This window comes from Sander lucioperca, chromosome 9 (assembly GCF_008315115.2).
Source record: "Sander lucioperca isolate FBNREF2018 chromosome 9, SLUC_FBN_1.2, whole genome shotgun sequence".
NCBI lineage: Eukaryota > Metazoa > Chordata > Actinopteri > Perciformes > Percidae > Sander > Sander lucioperca.
The window spans coordinates 37,976,882-38,000,331 of NC_050181.1; the positions used below are offsets into that span (position 1 = coordinate 37,976,882).

A 23,450-nucleotide genomic window follows, 5' to 3' on the forward strand; every position below is an offset into this window, starting at 1 on the left:
AAAACACATCTGTTGATGTTAAAGAGTTCACATTGATTGGCTGTAAGGCACATTTAAATGATTATCAAATAACACACAGAATGAGTGATTTTCACATTGCACAAGATGCATTTTTCTTCAGGCACACAGCATTCCAGTGTAAACAAGTTATTAATTTTTCAGGGCCAGTTATTTTTGGTTGACAGCTGCTGTCTGGAGCTGATGTCATACTAGTGGCAGGTCATTACAACTTAGAAAAGTGTTAAATTACCTCTGAAGGGTGTGGGCTTAAACATTTAAACTGTTGTAGTGTCATTTTACTTTAAATAAGACAGTTTACGATGCTGTGTATCCTCATTGGATAAGCTTCAGCTTTCTCTTAAAAAATATGTATCCTGTTACCAAAAAGCAAAACAGTATGTCCCATTGAGCTAGCTTTTTGGTTCGTTAACAGAATTTTTTAAAGAATAACAGTAGGATAAATTTAACAACCAATCATGTATCATGTTTTTGCTTGTATGTAGTACAGTACTTTCTTTATGTCTAATAATGTTTTGGGTGGTGTACATATTTTGGGAGTGTGTTATGTATAACAGCAGGATAACAATTAAAGCATGCTCAGCACGGACGATAAATGCTTTAGCTACTGACAGATGACCTTTAGTGGAATACATACAGTTTTCCATCCACTGAACTCCTGTGCCAGCTGGCGGAAGTCATGCTCTGTATGTTTAATGTCTGCCTGTTTTCTTGGGAATTATTTCAGGCATTTTCAAGTCTGTAGTAAGATATGTAATACAAGTAAATGTTCATTTGCTTGCTGTATCATTTGGAAATTCCTAAGCCAGTCTTCATGTACTCGTAAACCACATAGCTAATGCTGACAGCGGGAATGACTTTCATGAAGTTTGGCAGGATGCCCCGGTAGAGTCCGAAAAAGCCATCTTTGGCTACAACCTTCTTCATCAGACTGGTCATAGAGGACTGGTCTGATGCATCCAGGGACGCTGGAGAGAAAAAAGTAAGTTAGGGAGGCGGAGTTGCATCTGAAAGCATGCTTTTTAAGCGTGTGCTGTATGTAAAAGTCAGCCCCTCTCTGTTACAACCCACTTATTATGTAGGCTCTAACTCAAGTGTATGTTTACAGAAAATATTAGGTGCCTTTACAGAGTTTGTCACCACATAAAAACCTTGCCTGTCTGAAAAAATATTATGCACTGTGTAATTACGCGCCATGTAAGTTTTGCCGTCACGATTATCAAATGTCAGACTGACTTTACCTTGTGCCTGCATCCGTGTGCGCACAAGTGCGAGTGGATAGCTGGCCAGCTGGCCACAGGTACTAGACATGGTCCCGCAGGCCACCAACACCAGAACTCCAGGGTTAGGGGAGTCAGGGTGGTACGACAGCCACGTGTTCTTCAGAGTCTGAGACACAGGAGAAAGATGAATTGAACTAGTGCACGTCAGCATAAAACAAAACTTAGTTTATCTGATTTAATGTAGCTCTACAATCCAAGATGATTTATGTATACAAATGAGTTACAAAAGTGCACTCTGTTATCACGAAAGGCGCTGAATACCTCATAAACAGCAAGGTCTATCCCAGCGTAGGGAATGATGCCCACTAAGTTTGGAACGTAGCCCTTGTAGAAAGCCTTGACACCCTCCTTCCTCAGGATCTTCTTGGCACAATCAAACATTCCTGAATACTGGCCAGTTTTCCTCAGGGTCAGTCTAGTCTTCAATACCTTAGAGAGAGAAAGTACAAAAGAAGAAAGACTGAGGAACAGATTCTTTTGATCCGTGTGGTATTATGTTTGGGGCTGACTTCATTTTATGATGATGAAACGGTGATGCAACAGTAAGTCTTACCTCCATTGGGTAGATGGCTGTCTGTGCTGTGGCTCCAGCCAGAGAGCCAGCCATAAACCTCTTGTGTGTCTCAATCGTCTTGCCCTCTGATGATAATAACTTTTTATACTACAGAACACATACAGATGGCAAGAAAATGAATGACGTGTATTCCAAATATTTGCAATGTTACAAAACTGTGATAAATACCATCAAGTGTTTCAAATGTGAATTTTTTTGTGTGAGAAACACACCACATTTAACATCATCTAGCAGCACTAAACCCACACTATACAGCAATATGGGCAAGAAAGATAGAAAAACAACAACACAAATTCACAATTACAACACACACATAAATAATGAGTAAAATAAGGGGAAAAAATGATGTGCGGGTGTTGGCTGAGATCCAATTAGGCTTGATAATATAAATAATGGGGCACTAGTCAGTTCAAATTGAATTCAAATGTGAATTTTTGAGATTACTTGTTCGTATGCCATGAATTTGATTGCTGTCTCAGGTGCAATCTTTAAAACGTTGATGCCATTTCCCCTCCACAGTGAAGTCAGACCTCCCTCTACGATCATCTGCTTGAAGCCCCCTCCCAGGCTTATTGGGTTAGTCTTAGAAGAATGAACCTGCAGGACAAATACATACGTTTCAGAGGACAGTTTTAGACATTCATATATATATATATATATATATATATATCTTCCATTTTTTTCTTGCATGCATTTCACCTGCATGAAGACTTTCATTCTGTCCAGAGGGGCAGTGCCAGTGCGAGAGACAGCCCCCGCCACTGCACCTGCAGTCAGGTGCTTCCACCAGCGACCTGAGTTCTTCTCCTCCTCAGTGAATTCATCCGGGATGGCAAGACTGTCACCTATGTCCAGCACCTAGTGATTACATAAACACGTTTATTTACCTGTGGTAGGTCAGTTTATGGTCATAATAAATGCAGTCTCATAGCAGAATTATTTTGCATTTGAGATTGTATCTCTTTCAGGAAGGCACGTGTCACATAGATCTGTCACATCTGTTTGTGTGGTTGTCAATGTGACAAAAAAACGTCACAAGCTTACAAGCACTTCCCCTTTTGAGGGATGCAGCCATTTATTTTTTTCAATTTTGCCAAATGGCCAGTTGTACACTGGAGAGAGGAAAATTTACAAAACCTTGAACGTAAGGTTGCAGCCAGGAAGAAAACACATTAGAAGCCTAACATGTTTTTGGTTGCTGTATATTTGGTACAATTTATGCAAATAAAGGTCACACTATGAGGAAAAGGCTAAAAAGAACTGCAGAAGTTGTAACTAGTTTAACAACAATCAATAAATTGAGCTCCTTATCCATCAGCTAGAACTGCTTGTGAAATCCTAATCATTGAGCTGGCTGAACCCTCATCGTGCATGCATTAGCTGTTTCGCATAAACATATCCACTGTTTTTTTTCCAAAAGCATAAAAGGTGTCTGTGACAAAAATGTATGCAACTCTGTGGGGAAACACAAGGGCTTATGCATCTCATTGTGTGTCCTGCAGTCACCACTATGGCACATTAGTGGAATGAGAATGCAGTTCTGTCTGATTTGTGACCTAAGACACCATTAATGTGCAGTGCAGTGAAGATTTAGAAACATTATATGCAAAAGAAAGGCAGTGTTTCACTCACATTGGAGCAAACAGCTTGACAATGACGTCTTTATTTGCACTAAGAGGTGGAGGAACAAGCTGAGGGAACCAGAGTTGTGCTGCTGTGCCCTAATTATGTGGGACAGTCTAATCTTTGAAAGCTGCTGGCAAAATGTGGACTGCAGAGAAAATCCATCTAACACAAGAGGACTAGACGTCATGCGATAAATCCCACTGCAGTCGGGTCTGTATTTGTCTGCAAAATGTGTTTTTTGCTGTGATTGTTTGTGTGTTTATATGTACCGAGGAGTGTTTCCAGTAGCGTATGATCTCTTCCAGGTTGTGAGCAGGGCATAACAGGAAATGTTCTCTCCACTCGTTCCAGTCCACTGTCATGGTCCCATCATTGTCCATACTAAAGAAACACACAGACACCTGTTTTTACCTATGATTATAATCAGCAAATGAATGACCATACAAGGCTTTCAGATTACGCAAAAGCCATATTTTAGCCACACTCTAAATTAAACATTACATTTCCCCAAGAGGGATTAGTAAAGTACTTCTTTAAATAGAAACATGTTAGAGTGGATAGATGTGGAGGTCAAACCTCTGTAATATTTTCAGGGCATTCTCTTTGCTGATATCCATGCCCAGCTCTGCAAGGGACTGCTGGATCTCTGAGGCATCAATGCGTCCTGACACAACATAAAAAAGACTCTACTCAAATATTCTGCAGTATAAACAGAGGAAATGTGATTCTGTAAACATGCATGGGCATGTGTCATTATGTGTGATCAGTGGTGCCAAGTATATTTTTTACAGTGAGGCAGCTCCTGGAACCCGCTTCACTCATCTCACTCATTACCATCGTTGTTTCTGTCCAGACTCTTGAATGTCAGCAGCAGCTTCTTCTCGTGCTCTTTCATATATTTGCTGAACTCGTTTAAGTCCAGACTCCCATCTTTGTTCTGATCACCAGACGACACAATTTTCTGCAGAGAGGAGATGCAATCCAATGGTTTCATTTGCCACTTTCAGCAGACCCATCATTGACATAATGCATTCCCTAGCCCCTTACCCTAACCTTAACCATCACAACTAAATGCCTAACCTTAACCCTTACCCTCACCCTAACCATAACCTAATTCTAACCCTAATCATAAAACCAAGTCTTACCCCTCAAACAGCCCTTTAAAGTTGTGGGGTCCAGCATTTTGGTACAAGTATACTGTATTCCCCGGTTTTTGGACCCCACCAATATAGTAACACACACACACACACACACACACACACACACACACACACACACACACACACACACACACACACACACACACACACACACACACACACACACACACAGATAGAGGAAGGAATGCATAATGAGCAGGCCAAGCCCTGAAACTCCTGTCTACACAGGGTCTCCTATATGTTCCCTGAGTTTTACCTGTGCGGCACCCTGGCGGAATATGCCCATTTCCTTGAGGCCCGCTCGTAATTCAGCGACGTCCACCTTCCCATCTTTATTGGTATCAAGTCTCTCAAACAAATCCTGGCATGACCTCGTGCTGTCGGCATCCCAGCACCGGGCATTTGATAGTAAACACGTCCGTAACGTTTGATACATTGTGGGGCTAATCTGGAAGCAGCAGCCGAGACGAGTCGCACTGCAGTCAGGATCTGATTAGTAATACATATCGCAATTCATCCATAAACCCTGCTAAACATCCAGATGTGAGCTCGCCGCGCTCGCGATGAAAAATGGGTTTCCAGTTACTTTGTTTTGCAGACTGCCCCATGCAGGGGTGTCCTCCGCAATGTTTCAGACGAACTGCGGTAATCGAGGAGCCAAAGGCGGAGCAATGAAGGCTACGTAGCCACTCGATGATTTCTACGGAAAACAGGAAAGATGGTCAAATAAAAAGACGGTGAAATAAATAAACCATGGATTAACCATGTGCGTAATCCGGTTCATGTTTCTGATAGGGGAATTTCCCCATCTGTCATTTTTTAATCCTCGCTCCGTGTGATATGTTACGGTGCATTGCAGAGGACGTTTAATCTCTTCATCTAGCAGGACGTGTCAGACTCAGTAGTAGAGAGAAACACATAGTGTAGTCATTAGCTACAGCGCGGCACCGCTGGTCGCCACTAGAGGGCGGTGTTTCCTCGCTCAAAAGGTGGCGCACACAACAGAAGGAGTCTGTCGGGGGCCCCGTGTGTGGCATCTCTGGGCCCCTCAACAAAACTGATAGACTGATGCATTTGACTTGTGAATAGATATTACTGACTGTCAGAGGCGTTTATTTAGCTCAGTGGCTATTTTGGAGACCCTGCTGTTATTGAGCAGAATATATTTTATATATATAAATGAACAATTCATTTAGTCAAGTCCTGTGCTTAACTACACATGTAAGGCCCTTCTATTTTAGTTAGTGCATTTCCATTATGTTTAATAATTAAGTTCTATTATTTCCATTTTCCGACTTTCCTCCTCTTCTCCACTTCATGTTGGAGAGACATGTGCTTTTAACTTCACTACATTACTACTACTACTACTACTACTACTACTACTACTACTATACTACTACTACTACTACTACTACTACTACTACTATTATACTACTACTACTACTACTACTACTACTACTATTATACTACTACTACTACTACTACTACTACTACTACTACTACTACTACTAAATTAAGATTGTATATGCAAAACATGTGGACAGTGTGTAGAACTATGATGCATTGTCAATAGTGGAGGAAGTATTCAGATCCTTTAAAATGACCAAAACCAAACCAAAAAAAGTCCTGTAATCAAAATCTAAATTTAAATAATTAAAAGAAAAAGTGGCAAATCCCATTTGAGAAAGGGGGAACATTTTACTGATGATACTTACGTAAACAATTGAACGCAAGACGTTCACTTGTTATACAGTAGTGTATTCCTGTGGAATGGTATAGAAACTTTCACTTAAGTAAATGACCACTGTTTAGACATAAATAAAAATGTTCAGCAACATAAATTCTATACACATTCTGAGTATGCTCTTGCTGAATACCTTCAATGGCATGATAGTATATAAACTGTGGCTGTGGAAATGAATTCCACCTACAGATTACAAGTTTAATTTAACTATCATTTGAACCATATTGTAACTGTTTTTTTTCCCCAGAGTTGTCATATGCCTGTATTTCTTCTTTTTTTGTCACATGCCTGTGGAATGAAAGATATTGTCCATTCTGTTTTTTCCACTTCTCTTTTACACTTTTGAGGTCACGGAGAGAGTGTCACAATAGTGCATTATGCGTTTCAGCCGTAAAGCAAAGAGGTTATGATAATTATCAAGTTATTATAACCTCTGACTGTGTGTGAAGTGTGTGACCATACAACCGCGACCTCGGTATTTCGTTTTTCGCTTTTTTCATGCAGCTACGTTGTCCAATCAAACGCTGGAATTTCCCTCACGTCATGAATTATATTTTTCAGTGGGTGGGAAGGAGGAGATTTGAACTTGTAGACTACAGCAACAACAACCAGCAGCCAGCAACAGCTGAGCAGTAGCGACAGACAGCACAGAGCAGGGAAAGTGTCTGTCTGCTACTTCTGTCAGGACTTGTTGCGCCACTGTCACTGACGTTTAGGAGACATCATGTCGTTCATTCTTATGAAGAAGAAGAGATTTAAATTTAAAGTAGACTTCAACTTGGAGGAATTGTCATCGGTTCCCTTCGTAAACGGAGTCTTATTCTGTAAAGTTAGACTCCTTGATGGGGGCTTTGCCGAAGAGTCGTCTCGGTAAGATTGTTTTTGCTATTTATAGCAACAGCACTGGTTGTTCGAACAAGTTTGACTTGGATTTATCTAAGTCAACCTTGCTTTTGACCATTTTTAAGTCCCGGTTTAGTTTTTGTTGGACACAAGTAACGTTAACGTCATTTGTTGTCTCGGTTTTGTTTCTTTTGGCAACGGCATCCATGACTTTTAACGTTTATGTGTAACGTTTGTTACTCAAACTAAGCTAAACTAAGTTTAGCTAGCTAACGTTACACCACAGGAGTAGCTAACGTTAAAGGCTAACGTTACTTGCAACGTTAATTGAAACTAAGCAGGATTAACTTAACGTAACGTTACCTTACCAATAGTTGAAGACTGCTGTGGGAGACATGTAGTAACCTACTCAGAAAGCTGTGATTCAACGCAATTTTAAAAGAGCGTGTCAAGTAGCTAGTTCAATAAAAGTTGGTTTTTTTTTAAATAGAAGGACATTTATAATCGTTTTTTTTTTGTTAACCTAGCTATGTAGCTACACAGTTGATCAAAGCAGTTGCTAAGCAACAAGTAACTTACTGTTGTTCCTGCTGGAGCTACCGTTTTTTTAGTCAACAGTTGTTATAATAATATAATAATAATAATAATAGTTACATTTGGAGATTGTTTAATAGAACAGAGACTCCTTATGATGGCGAATTTGTATCAGGCTAGCTAATTTTCTCTCTCTTTCATTTGTACACTTCTATTTATTGTTTCTGTTTGGCCACCATAAACAGTGTTCTTCCGTTGCAGAGAAGCATGCAAGGTTAATCCCTTCGGAACTGTGATTATAGCTCTGCTTGTAACGTTTGCATTTAAATGAGTCACTCTGGGGGGGAAAAGGAGACAGGCGCAGCACATGTCAACCACCGCTAACCCTCATTTCTTTGCCATGGTGACTCTCTGTTCCCAAACACTGTGTTCTTAGTTTCCCCCTGCTCCAACCACTACTTTATTCTCTTTTTCAAACACACGAATATCGACAATTTGTGTATGATGTATGGGGTGTATGAAAAATCTTATTTTTATATATATTTTCTTTTATTTTATACCATTATACAATGCATAGATCTGTCAGATTTGTGAAATATCTGCTCTTTCAGTATGCCTTTGTGTTTTTTTGTTTCAGCATGATGATTTGTTTCTAAATGTGTTTCTCTCACAGGGAGTCAGTCCAAGCCAACTGTGTACACTGGAGGAAGAAATTCTCTTTTGTGTGTAAGATGAATGCCAATGCTGGGACAGGTGTACTAGACCCCTGTTTGTGCCGGGTGTCTGTGCGCAAGGTACAGGATTTTTTTTTTCTTCTTCTGCCATTAAGCTCTCAGCTCTATTTTGTTGACACTGCAAACATGCATAGTAGCAGTTTTCCATAGCAGTACAGATGATGGAGTACAGATAGCTAACTGAGACTTTAATGTGCTAAGAAAATGTTTCTGTACATAAGAACAGAAGCACTGCTAATTTGTAACCATATCACATGTGCTTTGTGCAGACAGTAGTCACACTGCAAGGACTAACAAAGGTTTTCATTAAACTGGTGTGTGAGATAATAATGAAATAGGCAATTGTAACCTCACAATTTCTTTTGTCATTTTAGGAATTGAAGGGTGGAAAAACTTTTGCAAAGGTAATACTTCTGTTCTTGAGTCTGTAGACTGGAATTTGTTGTAAACATAGCAGCCTAAATGCCACATATCCATTAGAATAGTCTTATCGTGAAATGTATGTGATAACAGTGCCCTTAGAGGACTTTTCGGTGAGGTGAGTCTGTGTGCTAAGAATGTTTTTATTTGTAGATTCCGGCCTTGGTTACTGATTGAACATGCTGTAAATCAAACCTAATTTATGTTAACCGATAACTTGAAAGGAATTAGGTTATCTGATTTCTCAAGAATTGAAGCTCCCGTCTCAGACAGGTGTGGTGTATTTCCTAATAAAAACCTGAGCTTGACTGGATTTCTTCAAATGTAGATTACTGTTATACTATTACACCACGTTATCATAGGATGATGCTTTATGTGCAAATAGATTATTGTTAATCCTGACACTTTAACAGAGATAAACTGTCAAATGGTTCTGACAGTTGTCTGATCTCTTATGTATCCCTGTGCAGCTGGGCTTTGCTGACTTGAACCTGTCTGAGTTTGCTGGTTCTGGCAGCACCACGCGACGGTGTCTCCTAGAGGGATATGACACCAAGAACACCAGACAGGACAACTCAATTCTGAAGGTGTGTAGTGTTTCAACACATAACTGCACAATCCTCCTATACATATATTTGGAAATGCCCCGAAGAGTCTTCACCACACTGGCAACGTTTTAGTACACTCCAATAATCTTACATGTCTGTACAAATGAAATACATTTTAGCAAAGCATAGTTAAGCCTACAGCCTATTCTTGCGAAACTGTGTCGCTCTTAAGCAATTAACCAGTTCTTGAGTTCATCAGCAGAAGTAGACAATCGTCTCGAAAAAGTTGGATTTATGTCATGAATGGAAAAGTCGAATTCCCTGACAGTTGATGCTGCACATGTCTGAACCTGTGATCTATAAACTGCCTGAGTCGTGGGAATGAATTTCAAATATTCTTCCTGGAGCACAGATCTACACCGGGCTGTCATTTCACAAAATTATATTGTAAACCTTAACGTCAACAGCAACCCTATAAAAACCACTCTACATGGGAAAATTGCAGTTTTTTTTACTGCCTCGCAAGTACAGTTGCTTGTCAGCCTAAAACTGACATTACTATTCTTCTTTTTTTTGCTTACAGGTTGTCATCACAACACAACTCATGTCTGGAGACCCCTGTTTTAAAACGTAAGAGCTCATTTTGACCTTATTCATCAGTTGTATTACTCATCCTGTAAGTCTGTATATCAATTCACTTTGAAACTCGTTACTAAGGAAATGTTGACTTGTCTGTTATGTTTAAGTTTTTTTAAACTTCAAAATGTAATGGTTGTGGTTGTAAAGACAGTTTGGCCCTCACTTAAGAAGTCTGTGTCTAACCACAGAGTAAAGTGTTCTCATCACATCCTGTCTGTCACTAAACTGAAAACACACACTCTTGTCTGACATTACTGACACTCACAGAGTTTGAAGTTATCAAATGTTATATTGTAGCTGAGATCTTCTCAGGGTCCAATCTGAAAGCTAATAACACCTCGCCCAGACATTAATCTGCCTGACCTTGCTATTAAGACAACGGCTCATATGTGATCAGCCCTGCCCAGAGCTTTTATTCTCTTTTTTCAAGAGCTGTTGGTATGCATAGCAGTTTGTCACAAAGGACGTGATGTAACAACATACTCCTGCCAAAGTCTCTACCATGTGCAAACATTTAACTTTCTTTCTTTCTTTCTACTCTTTCCCTGCCCTCCTTCATGTTCCAACTTCCTGTTAGTGTAATAACACACACACTGCTGCCTAGGAGATGTCTAAAGTGTAAACTCAAGGATAGCCTAGTCATTCATCCCGCGCAGTGTTACTCATTGCGTGCGTGCATGCGTGTGTGTGTGTGTGTGTGAAGGAACAAGACACATTCTTTTCACTGTTTCTCTGTCACTATTTGTCTGCCTCTCCAAGCTCATTCCTTTGTTTAACAGCTTCTCAGTAGCAGCAGGTTTCCCGTGTTAAAGTCAGAGTGTTGCTAAAAAGTCAGAGCAATTTGCTAACTTTAATATTGCAATAATTAATATTTTGTGCAATCTATTCACCAGTAGAAGTACAGTATACTAAAAGAATAAAACTGAGTGTGCATTGGAAATGGGTGGAAATCTTTGAACCACACAGAGCATGCTTCAATTTCATATCCAAGTATTTATGTTGAACATGTAATAATAACATTTTTAGAGCTATTTGAATGGCACAAGTTGAAGCATGCATTGCTATATACAGCCATGGCTTACTGTAGTCTACCATTAGGAGTCGCCAAAATCTCAAATTGTCCGTCCTACACATATTGGTTTGGAGTCCAATTATTAGTGTCTATCTAAAGAGCAGAGCGGTTGAAGGAGCTCTTTTCCAACAACACTCATATACTGAAGACACCACCCTGCTCCGCATTAACATCACTCTTTCTGCTGTTCCCTTTAGTCCCCCATCTACAGCCATGACTCTGGGAATCCCACAGGCTGAAGCAGAGTGTCTCCTTGAGGACAGAAAGGGAGGGGACAAGCACATATCCCATTCACTCACTGGTATGTACATACCATAAGGTTTAAAAGAAGTGCTGTTCCCTACAACAGCAAGATTATCATTTTAGTTTCTCAGTTCTTGACAAAAGCAAAGCATGCAACTTTTGATGTAGACAGTAGTTTAGACAAGGTTCTACAAAGAACCATCCCTCATGATTTACCATGATTATTCAGGAGTCAACATTTTCAAAATAATCATCAGTACTTTTGTTTCACAAGTCTCTGAAGAAAAAGCATCATAAAGAAACGAAGTGAATCCTTTAGGGGTTTACCTTACGGAATAAATACCTAAAGTTTTAGTTCTCTGTACGTATTTACCAAATGTTCATAACAAAACTTGGGATTTTAATGTGTGTGTTTGTGTGTGTGTGTGTGTGTGTGTGTGTGTGTGTGTGTGACTTCAGTAAAGTCCGTATCAGTTCCAGATGAGCTGGTAGCGTATGGTCACTCTCGAACACCCAGCCATGCGAGTCAGCATTCAAAAATCTCAGGTACCAAAACGCACAGTGACACATGCATTACTACCACACCACTTACACAAATCATAAAAATAACCTTTGTGGGTTTGTTTCCTCTCCTGTCCTGTAGGTTACAGCTCAGATCACTCCAGTTTAACTGATCTTTGCCATCGGAGGAGCGCGTCTGCGGGTTCTGCCTCCATAGGCATCGGCAGCATCCCGGAACCTAGTGATCAGCAGGGGGAGAGCAGGACCACTCCCCCATTCTCAGCAACCTGTCAACACGCACATGAACACTCCTCTACCCCTGCTAAAGTTCCAAGGTAATGCTTTTTTTATTTTCTTCCCTTCTTCTCACTTTTCCTTTGACCGTGTTATAAACTATCCGGGAATCTGACGTTACTATTTTCCACCAAATATACAGTCTTATGTCTTTTCTATTCCCAATGAAGCACATTTGTGTAATATTCCACACTGTTTCTGTTTCTACAGTAGACATCCAGTAAAGCAGGACTCAGTGGAGAATCAGCTGAAGAGAGTTGATGCCACCAGAGTGGATGCTGATGACATAATAGAGAAAATCCTGCAGAGCCAGGATTTCAGCCATGGCTTCTTGGACTCCAGTGCAGAGGGTGTGTACACCGAATCCGTAACTTAGTGGATTTATGAAGGCTGACTTGGAAAGTTGTCTACCATCCTGCTGATGGGATCAAATTACTTTGAGGCAATGCGATTAGATAATAAATAAATAAATTGGACGTAAATTTGGACCATACTTACATACTTAACCAGCCTGAATATTAACCTTTATTTGACTAAGGATTACAGAGATTAGATTGCATATTATTTCTTTGAATACAAGGTCAGTTTAACCTCACTGATAGCCGAGCACACATTGTGGCTGCCATGTTACAAACCCCTGTTCTTAACCAAAGACTTAATGAAAATGGGGGGAGGCATGTATTATGTTAAGAAAATGTGACTCTTCCCAATCATTAAGACTGATCTTGCATACATTTTTAGTGTGTGAAAGTGCATCTTTTAAAGGTGTTCCTCCACCATCAACTACTTCCCTGGATGTTTTTCAAAAGATCTCATCAGCTTCACTACAACAACCCCCGATCAACTGTCTTTTTTTTCTTTTCCTTTTTTAGAATTCCTAGAAACTAAGTGTGAGCCATTTTCAAACCCTGACTGTGCACTGATTGCCAGTACCCTTATTTGTAATGTGTGTGTCTCTGTGTTTGTGTGTGTGTTGCTGCAGAGGAGGGGCTCAGCTTGTTCGTTGGTCCTGGTGGGAGTACAGCCTTGGGAAGCCAGCATATGAGGTGGGTGTGATTACGTAACTTTGGAATGTGAGTGCCCAGCAGAAGGCATTTACTACAAATCTAAATTCATTGAAAATATACTAAATAATAAGGAATCTATTAACCCCATGTTAAGATACTTTCAATTTCGCAACATAGTGTTAGTTCTGCACATAAAAAAAGCACCACAGCCAGATCAGATAAACACTCTCATTTCCTGTCACATTGTTGCGTTCTCTTTCAGGGTCGCAGCTGGAGCCTTTGAGCAGGTGGTGATCAAGCGCTAGGCTTTGGGAAGCATGTGCCTGTCATGTCAAGGGTGCCGTATTACACTGATGCGGGGGACACAAGATTGAGTTGTAGAGGTGCCATCAGAAGTTGCTCCTCTCACTCCAGGAGATTTAATTTCTCTTAAGCGATCCCTCTGCATCTGACCTACAGTGTCTGTAGACCAGGAGAGCCCCCTAGTGTTCGAGAAGTGGAGGTGAAGGCCACATTACTGGAACATTTTGGTGACTTGGATAACTGTTGTACTGTACTGACAAATCTATTGGTCTGCTTCTATGAAAACTGTAAGAGTCAGGGTTAGTACTGTAATTCTACACATATTGTTCACCCATCTTGAGCTGTTAAGGTTTTTTTTTTTAAAAGTATGCTTAAGTATCCAACCTGCTTTTGCTTTGGGATGGTTGATTTTGTTTCACCATTTTACTGTAGCTAGAGAGGGGACTGTGTCCGTTCCTTGAATTCCCATATATTTAAAGTAATAGAAAACTGACATTGTGAAATTTACAGTACCACTTTGTGTCAGTAGCTCAAGCCCATTACAGATATACACCTCTGTTCACCTGGTTGTGAGTGAGGATGGCTACATTTAAAATACCATGACGTTTTTATGTTTTGTTCCTTCGGTATGATGTCTTTTTTGTGTTTGCATGTGCGTTTGTCTATTGTCTCTAAAGTCAAAAGTAATGAATATATTTTTACCACAGATTTTGCAAATGTGCCTAACTTAGTAAAATGTATATTTTCTGCCACTTAAGCAGTCTTATCTAAAGTATGTAAACTATGTATGTATTAAAAGTCAGCTGTGTAAAGCTAATGTCATCTTAAGATATATGTGTTGTTTTTAAGATGTTAGAATGTTGATGTTGTATTTAAGGCCAAATAAAAAGTAAATAAAAGCATGTGCACTCTGGATAACTCCCAACTACTTTTTGTGCTGCATTTATCTAGTCTTTTTGCAGAAGGGATGTGGAGGAATTTTTTTTTTACCCAGCCCTAAAATTAAGAGAAAATTAAAAGCAAATTAATAATTACATTTTATTTTACTACCCTGGATAATCAAGCCAAATTAAATGTTAGCTGTAAAATAAAAGCTGAAAGAGGAAATTGGTTAAAAATGACAAATGAATATTGTGAAACGCAATTTAAAATCGGGAAGTGAATTTTAAAGCAGTCATTGCGAAGATTTTTTAATTGGTAATTGAGCCACCGATAAAAGTATTGCAATGTTTATATATTTGCAGTATTACAAAAAGGCTGTATTCGTTTTTTCTCCAATGTATAACGTTACACAAAAACGGAACCATGCATACAATTCTAAAAACTATTTAGCTCGTGTATCAACAATAAGACTTCAGACCATATGCTATTATATTTACAGAAGCCTTAGATATATGCGTTTGTGCAGTTATCAATTTAACAATTTAAACCATTTTGTATGTGCATACATGCTTTTATTTTCTAAACAAAACATTCACACTGTTGACGTATCGACGGTTCCAGACACTGCACCACTAACGTTACAGTTCCGGTGTCCCATCCATGGTCCCACCTCGGAGCAGCATTTTAGCTACAACGACGGCGGGAAGTTGTTATCATCAATTTAACCACAAATCAGCAACAAGGGAAGGGACGAATTTGATAACGATCGACATTTCACTATCTCATATTAATGGATCTGTAATCGGAAATACGCTAACTGTACGCTAAGATTATCAGCGTGGGAATCAGCTAATATGGCTAACGTCGGAAACCAGCTACCAACACAGGCCGTTAGCAAGCCTGCACCAGGAAAACATGGAAATGTATTGCCCCTGTGGGGCAACGAAAAGACAATGAACCTCAACCCAATGATTCTTACGAATGTGCTGTCTTCGCCGTATTTCAAAGTTCAGCTTTATGAACTAAAGACCTACCATGAAGTTGTGGACGAAATCTACTTCAAGGTAACATTAGCAAATGCTAAACCGCATGCTACTGTGGTAGCAATACATGTAACGTTACTGCAGTCGTCAAATAACAAGAGAAACTGGCATCAGACGGCGCTAGTTTTAACTCCCTTAACTTTCGGACCCGGAAAGCTGTCCGCTTATTTCACATACTTGCGTACAAATATATAACGTTAGTGTAGTGTTCTTAATTAGTAACGTTAACTTGTTAGCAAGCTAACGCTACTTAACGTTAGCGACCAACGTTAAGCTAACGTTAAATCAAATATGGTGCCGTTAGTTGGCTGCCCTGTTACTTTCTCACAATAAGATAGCTAGCTAGCTATCTCCACTGAGAAACTTACTCAAAAAATGAGATAGGATCTCAGAATTACTTAGCTAGTAACTAACGTTATATAAAAAATGACAGTGTATTTTGAAAAATTACTTAGTAACGTTAACGTTAGCTGTATCAAAAATTATGACAACGCTAGTGTATTTTGAGAAAGGTAATTATTTTTAGATAATATCTTGTTAATTTTTTAGATAAGTTACTAAGTAACGTTAATATTGGGAACGTTTCTATCTTATGAAACTTTGAGAAACCTTCTCATAATGACTTACACGATCCTTTTTTCCTCACATTGGCAAAAATGTACTAACTCCATGTGTACCGTTATTCAAATTAAGCCACGTTATTCATTTGGGATGGGGAACATCCACGATAGTCTAAGCAATTCTCATGAAGTTGCCATGGAGATGGGCGGGATCTTTCAGATTTGTGGCGTGTATAATGGCAGCTCAAAAAAAAGTCTGGCAGACACGTGAGTGGGTAAACTTGCTTAATATAGTTCTGTGTGCCTACAGGTGACTCACGCTGAGCCTTGGGAAAAAGGAAGCAGAAAGACTGCAGGCCAGACTGGAATGTGCGGAGGGGTAAGTGAGAAGTACGTGCTTTTTATATTCCCCATCTTTTTCCCCCTCTACATTTCCCTTGCCAGTCTGGAGGATGACACATCTAGGTAACACATTACTACTTGAATTATTGTACTTCACTGAGTATTATTGTCAAAAGGTCAGTTGTTATGAATAGGCTTGCTGTGAATAATGTACAGTGATATGCTTTACAAATATGTCTTTGTCCTTGTTAGGTGCGTGGAGTTGGGACTGGTGGTATTGTGTCTACTGCTTTCTGTCTTCTATACAAACTGTTTACTCTCAAGCTGACTCGCAAACAGCTGATGGGTCTAATCACTCACACAGACTCTCCGTACATCAGAGCACTTGGCTTCATGTACATAAGGTATGATCTTTTTGTTTGAGATTGCCACATTTGACCACCATAATTTTGCTGCTTGCATGTTTTTTTTAGGCTATTTTGTACACAGGATTTAAAATTAACTTTTTCGTCACCAAATTTTACCAGCCACTGAATACATTACTATTGTTTATTTGGCTGGTGAGTGGAGCAAATCTGCCAGCCACTTGCATATTTTACCAGCATTTGGCTAGAAGATGTTGCTAATTTTGAACCCTGTTTTGTACGCAACGTTTGTACAATTTTTTTGAAAATATCATTTTATGGCAATACCTTAACAGTAAAGTGAGTTAAGAGATACTACATATAGGTCTTGCCTTAAAATATTTTCAAAAAAATTGTCTTAAAGAATACATTTTTATATATATATATATATATAGTATTAATATCCTACAAACATGTTTCATATATGTATAAGGCAAATGTAATTGTAATGTTTTAGTTGCATCTCTGATGCCTCACTTAGGTTATGAAAAAGTTTGACTCAAATCATTGCCCATATTAATATCACCTCACCTGTCTGAAAATCAGTGTTTGAGATATCATTGGTAACAGGTTCATAAAACATATTTGAAGTTTTAACTGCAACATGATTCTCTGGCACAAATGCTCATGTTGTGCTCTCTGTTTTGCTCTGCTCAGATACACTCAGCCCCCAGCAGATTTGGTAGAATGGTACGATGGCTTCCTGGATGATGAGGAGGTATGTCACCTCGGGTAATAATTTGATGTTTCTTTCTCTCCATTAAATACACACATTCACACGACACATTAAAAGCTGTCTCCCCTTGTGATGCTCCTAGCTGATTTTCACCTTTGCCTTCATTTGGCTTAATTGTCCCCAGTTGTTGTCCTCTAAACCTGAGTAGCTAGGTTACTTGTCTACTGCTCTTCTGCTGATTTTTTTTATCAGGGTAAGTACTGTATATGATGCTGAGTAAATGTTTTAGTCAGTGTAATATTAAGGCATGCCCTTTGCTTTTTGACAAGCTTTTATCTGAATTTGTTGCACAGAAACGAAATTTAGGATAAATGGCAATCGGAGTATTCATATGGATACCCACTCAAACGGACAAACACAAACTATATAACCCATGTCAACTGTTGCATAAATCTATTGTGTTTTCACCATATTTAATTAGAATATAATTTGATATCAGGCTGTGCAGCCAGGCCTCCTCTGATGTTGTGTTGCATTATATTTGAATTGATCATATGAAATCCTACCCAACTGGTTAATCCCCCTGTTTTTTTCTTTAGATGCCCATTGTGCAGCAGGTGAATTGGATATTGTATCTCAGCACTGTTGGGTTGCGTGTGTGAGTGCAAAGCGACTGTTCTCTACCATATAAAGTCGATAACTCTTCAACTGGTGTGCACTTTGCCTACCAGGGGCCTGTTTCTGGAAGGAGGTTTAACAAACTCGGAGTCTAACCCTGATGTCTGAGTTGACATCCTGAGATGGCAAACTCTTTGAGTTTTTGGTTTCAGAACAGCTGATTTGATTTGACGCGCGTGCACCACCACCACAATAAAAAGGCAGCATGAATGGAGCCACGAAACTACGATTCACCATGGTAACAACCACAAACAAACGGGTCGGCGGAAATACTCATGCGCACATACAGCGAGTTTGAACATATATTTCGTTAAAAAAGCAACGCTGCTGCTGCTGCAAAAGAAAAAAATAGCCTAATATTACTGGTGAAATGGTATTGAACCTATAATCTATTTCATTTAGCTGCAATCCTGCAGGCGAAAAAGTACTAGGCCTATAATCCCATTCTGAGGCTGCAGCACCATCATTAACAGAATTATAATTCATAATCTTTTATTTCAAAGGGTTTACACCATTCACCTGCAATACTGTGGAACTCCTTTTTAATGGCTCTTACTGGTTTGTGTCCAGGGAACACTACAAAAAAAAACTGCCGTTTGCAAAAGAACGTAATGCGACACAAATAATCTGCTGGAATGTAGAGCATGACAACAATGGGTGACGTTAGCGATATGAGGACGGATAAGGTTATGTAGGCTACATAACTGATAGACTGGGAAGAAAAATGATACCGCTCAAATAGGAAGTTATCTGGAAATGAAAATGCATCTATAGTCGGGGCCTCTATATCATCTCCCGACATGTGTTTAACACCCTGCGAAGTAATACAGCTTCTCCATCAACGGGATCGTCGCCAACACTTTTTTTAATTCATGCGGATAAGAAACTGAAATGAATGAGGAAATGAAAGCGCGCTGTGTCAGAGGGAGGAGACTGAGAGAAACTCAGGGTTTATTGAAGAAAACCTGCTCCCGACCAGGTTAGGTTCACAGACTCAGTTACCATAGTAACTGACTCTGTGGTTAAGTTACCTTTCTTTCTGAAACCGAAAACCCAGAGTTTCCCTCATCTCAGGGTTAACAAACTCAGAGTTTTCACTAAACCTGCTTTCTGAAACGGGGTCCTGCTTTAATCTGTGCTTACACTGTGGGCAATATTTATGCTCCTACGGCCACTTGAGAGTCCATTGTGCTATTGGGCAGCTGGAGAAGGAAGCCAAGGCTTCTCTCTTTTTGTCCCTCTGGCTCAATGAGAATGTGTCTCAATGTTTTCAGATGCTGCTCTCCCTTCCCTTCATTGCTGGTCTGTGAACAGTAGATGCAACCGCTTTTTGAACATGCTGTTTTAAGCAGATGATGTGAAGGAAAGAGGGGGGTGGATCTTACAAATATATTATTCAAGCTCACATTGTAAATACAGACTCTAGGAACTGCCAGGCAGTTTAGATGAGGCAAGCTTCTTTCATATTTATAATTTTGTTTCCTCTTTATACATATCAAAGTAAAGCCAGACACATTTGATTGATGTGAGAGATTAAGCTAGATGAACAGAGGTGAAGGTTCAGTACTTGGTCATCACAAATTACTTTTTGATATGAGGCAGGATTTTTTTTTTTTTTTTTTTTTTTTAAAAAGCGATCACATTTACCTGCGTCCTGCCTGTGTGAGCTAATTGAGTTTTTCTGTGGCCCTTTCCCGCCGTCTGATTCTAGGAGCTGGACGTGAAGGCTGGGGGTGGCTGTGTGATGACCATTGGAGAGATGCTGCGCTCCTTCCTGACCAAACTGGAGTGGTTCTCCACTCTGTTCCCCCGTATCCCCGTGCCTGTGCAGAAGATTATTGACCAGCAGATGAAGGCTAGGCCTCGAAAAGTTGCTCCAAAGGAAACTCAGCAGGAGGAGGAAGCTGCAGTGGCTGAGGCAGGGGGGGAAGGGGGGCAAGGGGAAAGACGCCACTCCAGGTAATGCTGTAAATGAGTCAAGCTATGTTATGCGTTAACTTATTTTTTTCTCTAGCCAATTTTACCTGGCCCCATCAGCTTGCAACTAATTAGGATGGAAAGGTTCAGTTCATTGTCCTTTTTTATCCCAGCTTTTACTCTAAGCAATTTAACAGTGGAAACTATACATATGAATTAATACAAAACATTTGAAGCCAGTGGAAAAGGATGTATGTTGCCAACTCGTGCCACGACTCTCTGGGCTCTTCAATTATTCTGATTTAGGTAGGTTATGGAATCTATAAATTATTAGACTGGGAAAGTTAAATTGCTTGAAGCTAATGCTACCTTTCTTTCCAGGACACCCAGGCGGACACCAAGCCCCCGAAGATCACCCAAACGGTCGAGAAGCAGAAGCCACCACCGCGAGAAAGAACGCCACGGCCCCAGCTTTGACCGAGAGCTGGAGAGAGAGCGCGACCGCCAGAAGAAGGAGAGGGACGGCAGGGACAGAGGGGACAGGGAGAGACGCCGGTCCCGCAGCGCAGACAGGAACCAAGACCGGCGAGAGCGCAGAAGGAGTCGCAGTGGCAGCCGGGAACGAAGGAATGAACGCAAAGACAAGGAAAGAGACGGCGGGGAGGACAAGAGCAGGAGGAAGGACAGGGAACACCACAAAGATAGAGGCGCTGAGAGGGAGAGGTCCAAGGATAAAAAGAACAGGGGAGAGACTGATGACAGGAGGCACAAAGACGACAGGGAGAGGCACAGAGAAGAGAGGAAGGCCAAAAGGTTGAGCCGGAGTCGAAGCAGGGACAGGAAGCACCGAAGTGGGGGAGAGGAGAAGAGCAGGAAAGTAGAGGGCAGCCACAGCAGAGATAGAGACAGGGAGCGAGACGGAGAACAGCGGTCTCACAAAAGTAGTGGTAGCAAAGAGAGGAGCCATCATCAGCGAGAGTCCATTAATGACCATTGTAAACATAGTGAAGGCAGGAGTCGGAGCACTGAGTAAATGTCGCCTACCAGCAATATTACTTCTTCTACTCCTGTGTTTTTCTTCCCTTTTTTTTCTACCCAGTTGTCTGGTTGGTCACTTGTGCTAAAGAGAAGGAATGTCAGCACATTGGACATCTGGAGTTGTTGTCTTTGGCCAATGTAATGTTGCTTTACTTTTATGTTTTTTCTGCCTTTTTTTCACTCCCCATTAGATCCATTGTTAGTGTTCACTTGAAATTTGAAAAGTGGCAAAAATGGCATTCTATGGTGCGTTCGTTTGCCCCAGGATGATGTGGGTTTGTACATACTGTTTCAGAGGCTGTCTACACACGATAAATGGTCCGATTTGCAATGCTTGCTGGGTCGGTGCTGTAAGTTCAGCTTCAGTCATCATATCATTTATATAATGTATAAAGAATAACTTTTTTTCAGGCCGTACAAAAGGCAAAACACATTTTTAAAATTTGACTAATATTACAATGCATATGTCTGGAATGTCTTCATATTTAAGCATCTTGGTTAGCTGTTTTCTGATTGAACATGCTTCACAAGTCAATGGTTAAAGTGCAGATTTGAGCGTAGTAGCGATGTGGATCAGCAATGGCTCAGCACAAAGCAGTTCTGTCCATGGTCGTGTGTAGACTGCCTGGAAATGTTTTAATCCTCCAAAGGGCAGTCTGCAGAGGGTAATTTTGACCACACACACTGAGCCCTGCCTGTGCTGTGTTTGGGTTATTGCTCTGTTGCATTTTGTTTTCTAATAAAATACTTTTACAAACAAAACATTTTGTTCTGGTCTTGAAATGCAAAAGCACAGATTACTGTGAACATTTAAGGATATCATTACGATGAGACACAAAAGTTGAATGCCAACAATATTTTTGATTGTTTTATTAAATATACATCTAGAAATGGTTAAAGTAAATACTCAGCACATGTTAAACACTTCCTGATAACTTTAAGATGACTAATATATAATTTCCGAAAGTGATTAAAAGCAAGAGTAACAAAGCCTTAGAAATAAAACTATATAACCGCAACCAAAAACAGATTTTTTTTTTTTTTTTTTTACACAGGCTTAGAGGAACTTAAAAAAATAAACATGTCACACCTCAAACAAATAATTGTGCAGTTTATGGTAAGCCAACAAATGTAAATGTCAGGAGTTTGCATGGGTTTCTCTTATGTTCTACTAGACATTATTACATTGTGTGTTATGGCTAACTGGGAAATGATTTGTCATTCTTAAATGTCAAAAGAACTGCCACGTTTACAGTAAGACCACCACATTGTAATCAGGAGACGTGCAGACCTCTACGTAAGTGTTTTCCTATTGGGGAAGGTCCTCTCCTATTTGCACACACACAGGCTCTGACGCTGGTCCACTAGTGGCCGAGTTTCTGGCCGACACACGGATACAGTAGATGGAGTTTGGGCTCAGATCAGTGAGAATGGTGCTCTCGCCGTACACCGTTATCTCCTCAGGCTCACTGGAGCTGCCTTGCTTCCTGATCATCAGACTGTAATGGGAAGCAGTATCTATTTGAGACCACTCAACCAAAATGACTGTTGACATTGTTTGTTTGACATCCAGCACGGGAGCTGAGAGGCCTCCTGTTAGGGGGAAAACGAGTCACAGTTGTGAATTAGATCCCGGCTTGACTTGAGACTTAATTGTCCAATAAATGAGGAATGATTGAGATTGCATTAAAATGCTTAAATATTTATGTAAGAACTCCTTATAGAAAATCAACCGCAAGGGGTTGAAAACAACATATAGGCTACTGAACATTAGGAATAGTTCACTATTATGCTATCATCTTTGTAGCGTCTGTTCTTGAAAATACAAACTCACCATTCTTTGGCCTTTGTACACTGAGATCTCTCCTCCTGCGATTAGTTCCCACTAAAGATAAAAAGCGTACATCAATTAGTTTGTCGCGTTTGTGAAATGTGTCTTTTTAAATCTGTCAAAATCTTATACAACATCCTCTCCATGCTCGTACACACACACACACACACACACACACATCAGTTCCTACCAATTGGCACACTTGTCGCTTGACTTTCTCCAGCTGTGTTGCCAGCTGTGGCTGTGGTAGCAAACGTGGACGCGTTCCATGAAACTGTGGCAAATGAGCTGTTACCACTGTACACCACTCCTGATGGTGGACAAGGAGCTTGGAGAAGAGAAATCGGAGTAAGTTCAAACATCTGAAAACTTGGTTTAAATGTTGTGCTTTTTTCACAGCAGGCATTTTAACTTGTCATAGTAGGAAAAGCACAGGTGTTACTAATAACGTTAACAATGTCTTGAAGGGTTCCAGTAAGACATGACAGTGTTTACTCCACTACATTTATTTGACAGCAAATGCCTGCCATGCCTAT

General features: G+C 40.2%; 3 protein-coding genes across 6 annotated transcripts; 2 read left to right on the plus strand and 1 right to left on the minus strand.

Annotated features, from left to right (window-relative positions):
• Window positions 1-12: 12 nt before the first annotated feature.
• On the minus strand, window positions 13-7,725 carry LOC116037314 (calcium-binding mitochondrial carrier protein SCaMC-1-like). Of its 3 annotated transcripts, none has more exons than XM_036005144.1 (10): window positions 7,617-7,725; window positions 4,336-4,462; window positions 4,078-4,165; window positions 3,771-3,882; window positions 2,575-2,733; window positions 2,320-2,472; window positions 1,855-1,962; window positions 1,563-1,730; window positions 1,260-1,407; window positions 13-986 (listed from the first exon to the last, which is right to left on the minus strand). In XM_036005144.1, exons 2-10 carry the CDS (start codon window positions 4,394-4,396, stop codon window positions 805-807), a joined length of 1,179 nt encoding a protein of 392 aa, XP_035861037.1. In that variant the 5' UTR covers window positions 4,397-4,462; window positions 7,617-7,725; the 3' UTR covers window positions 13-804. The 3 variants fall into 3 exon arrangements, with proteins under 3 accessions (XP_035861037.1, XP_035861036.1, XP_031137035.1); XM_036005143.1 differs by having other exon boundaries at window positions 7,612-7,717; XM_031281175.2 differs by lacking the exon at window positions 7,617-7,725 and adding an exon at window positions 4,918-5,554.
• Window positions 6,986-14,451, plus strand: LOC116037315 (protein FAM102B-like). 2 transcript variants are annotated; one of them, XM_031281176.2, is made up of 11 exons: window positions 6,986-7,275; window positions 8,456-8,576; window positions 8,891-8,920; window positions 9,407-9,523; window positions 10,068-10,114; window positions 11,393-11,496; window positions 11,898-11,984; window positions 12,082-12,274; window positions 12,444-12,583; window positions 13,216-13,279; window positions 13,503-14,451. In XM_031281176.2, the coding sequence occupies exons 1-11, from the start codon at window positions 7,130-7,132 to the stop codon at window positions 13,543-13,545; spliced, it is 1,092 nt and encodes a 363-aa protein (XP_031137036.1). In that variant the 5' UTR covers window positions 6,986-7,129; the 3' UTR covers window positions 13,546-14,451. The 2 variants fall into 2 exon arrangements, with proteins under 2 accessions (XP_031137036.1, XP_031137037.1); XM_031281177.2 differs by having other exon boundaries at window positions 12,447-12,583.
• A 590-nt stretch (window positions 14,452-15,041) lies between these two features.
• Window positions 15,042-21,845, plus strand: prpf38b (pre-mRNA processing factor 38B). Its single transcript, XM_031281166.2, has 6 exons — window positions 15,042-15,489; window positions 16,339-16,407; window positions 16,623-16,774; window positions 17,432-17,492; window positions 19,840-20,087; window positions 20,427-21,845. Exons 1-6 carry the CDS (start codon window positions 15,280-15,282, stop codon window positions 21,076-21,078), a joined length of 1,392 nt encoding a protein of 463 aa, XP_031137026.2. The 5' UTR covers window positions 15,042-15,279; the 3' UTR covers window positions 21,079-21,845.
• The last annotated feature ends 1,605 nt before the right edge of the window (window positions 21,846-23,450 follow it).

Bases quoted from the DNA above. Each gene is read 5' to 3' on its own strand.
- LOC116037314 (XM_031281175.2), bottom strand. From the start codon at position 5,097: ATGTATCAAACGTTACGGACGTGTTTACTATCAAATGCCCGGTGCTGG. The intron at 2,734-3,770 runs GTACATATAAAC...TGTAATCACTAG, and splicing joins GCTACTGGAAACACTCCTCG to GTGCTGGACATAGGTGACAG. The intron at 2,473-2,574 runs GTGAAATGCATG...TTTGTCCTGCAG, and splicing joins GAATGAAAGTCTTCATGCAG to GTTCATTCTTCTAAGACTAA.
- LOC116037315 (XM_031281176.2), top strand. From the start codon at position 7,130: ATGTCGTTCATTCTTATGAAGAAGAAGAGATTTAAATTTAAAGTAGAC. The intron at 8,577-8,890 runs GTACAGGATTTT...TTGTCATTTTAG, and splicing joins GCCGGGTGTCTGTGCGCAAG to GAATTGAAGGGTGGAAAAAC. The intron at 9,524-10,067 runs GTGTGTAGTGTT...TTTTGCTTACAG, and splicing joins AGGACAACTCAATTCTGAAG to GTTGTCATCACAACACAACT.
- prpf38b (XM_031281166.2), top strand. From the start codon at position 15,280: ATGGCTAACGTCGGAAACCAGCTACCAACACAGGCCGTTAGCAAGCCT. The intron at 16,775-17,431 runs GTATGATCTTTT...TGCTCTGCTCAG, and splicing joins CTTGGCTTCATGTACATAAG to ATACACTCAGCCCCCAGCAG. The intron at 20,088-20,426 runs GTAATGCTGTAA...CTTTCTTTCCAG, and splicing joins GGGGAAAGACGCCACTCCAG to GACACCCAGGCGGACACCAA.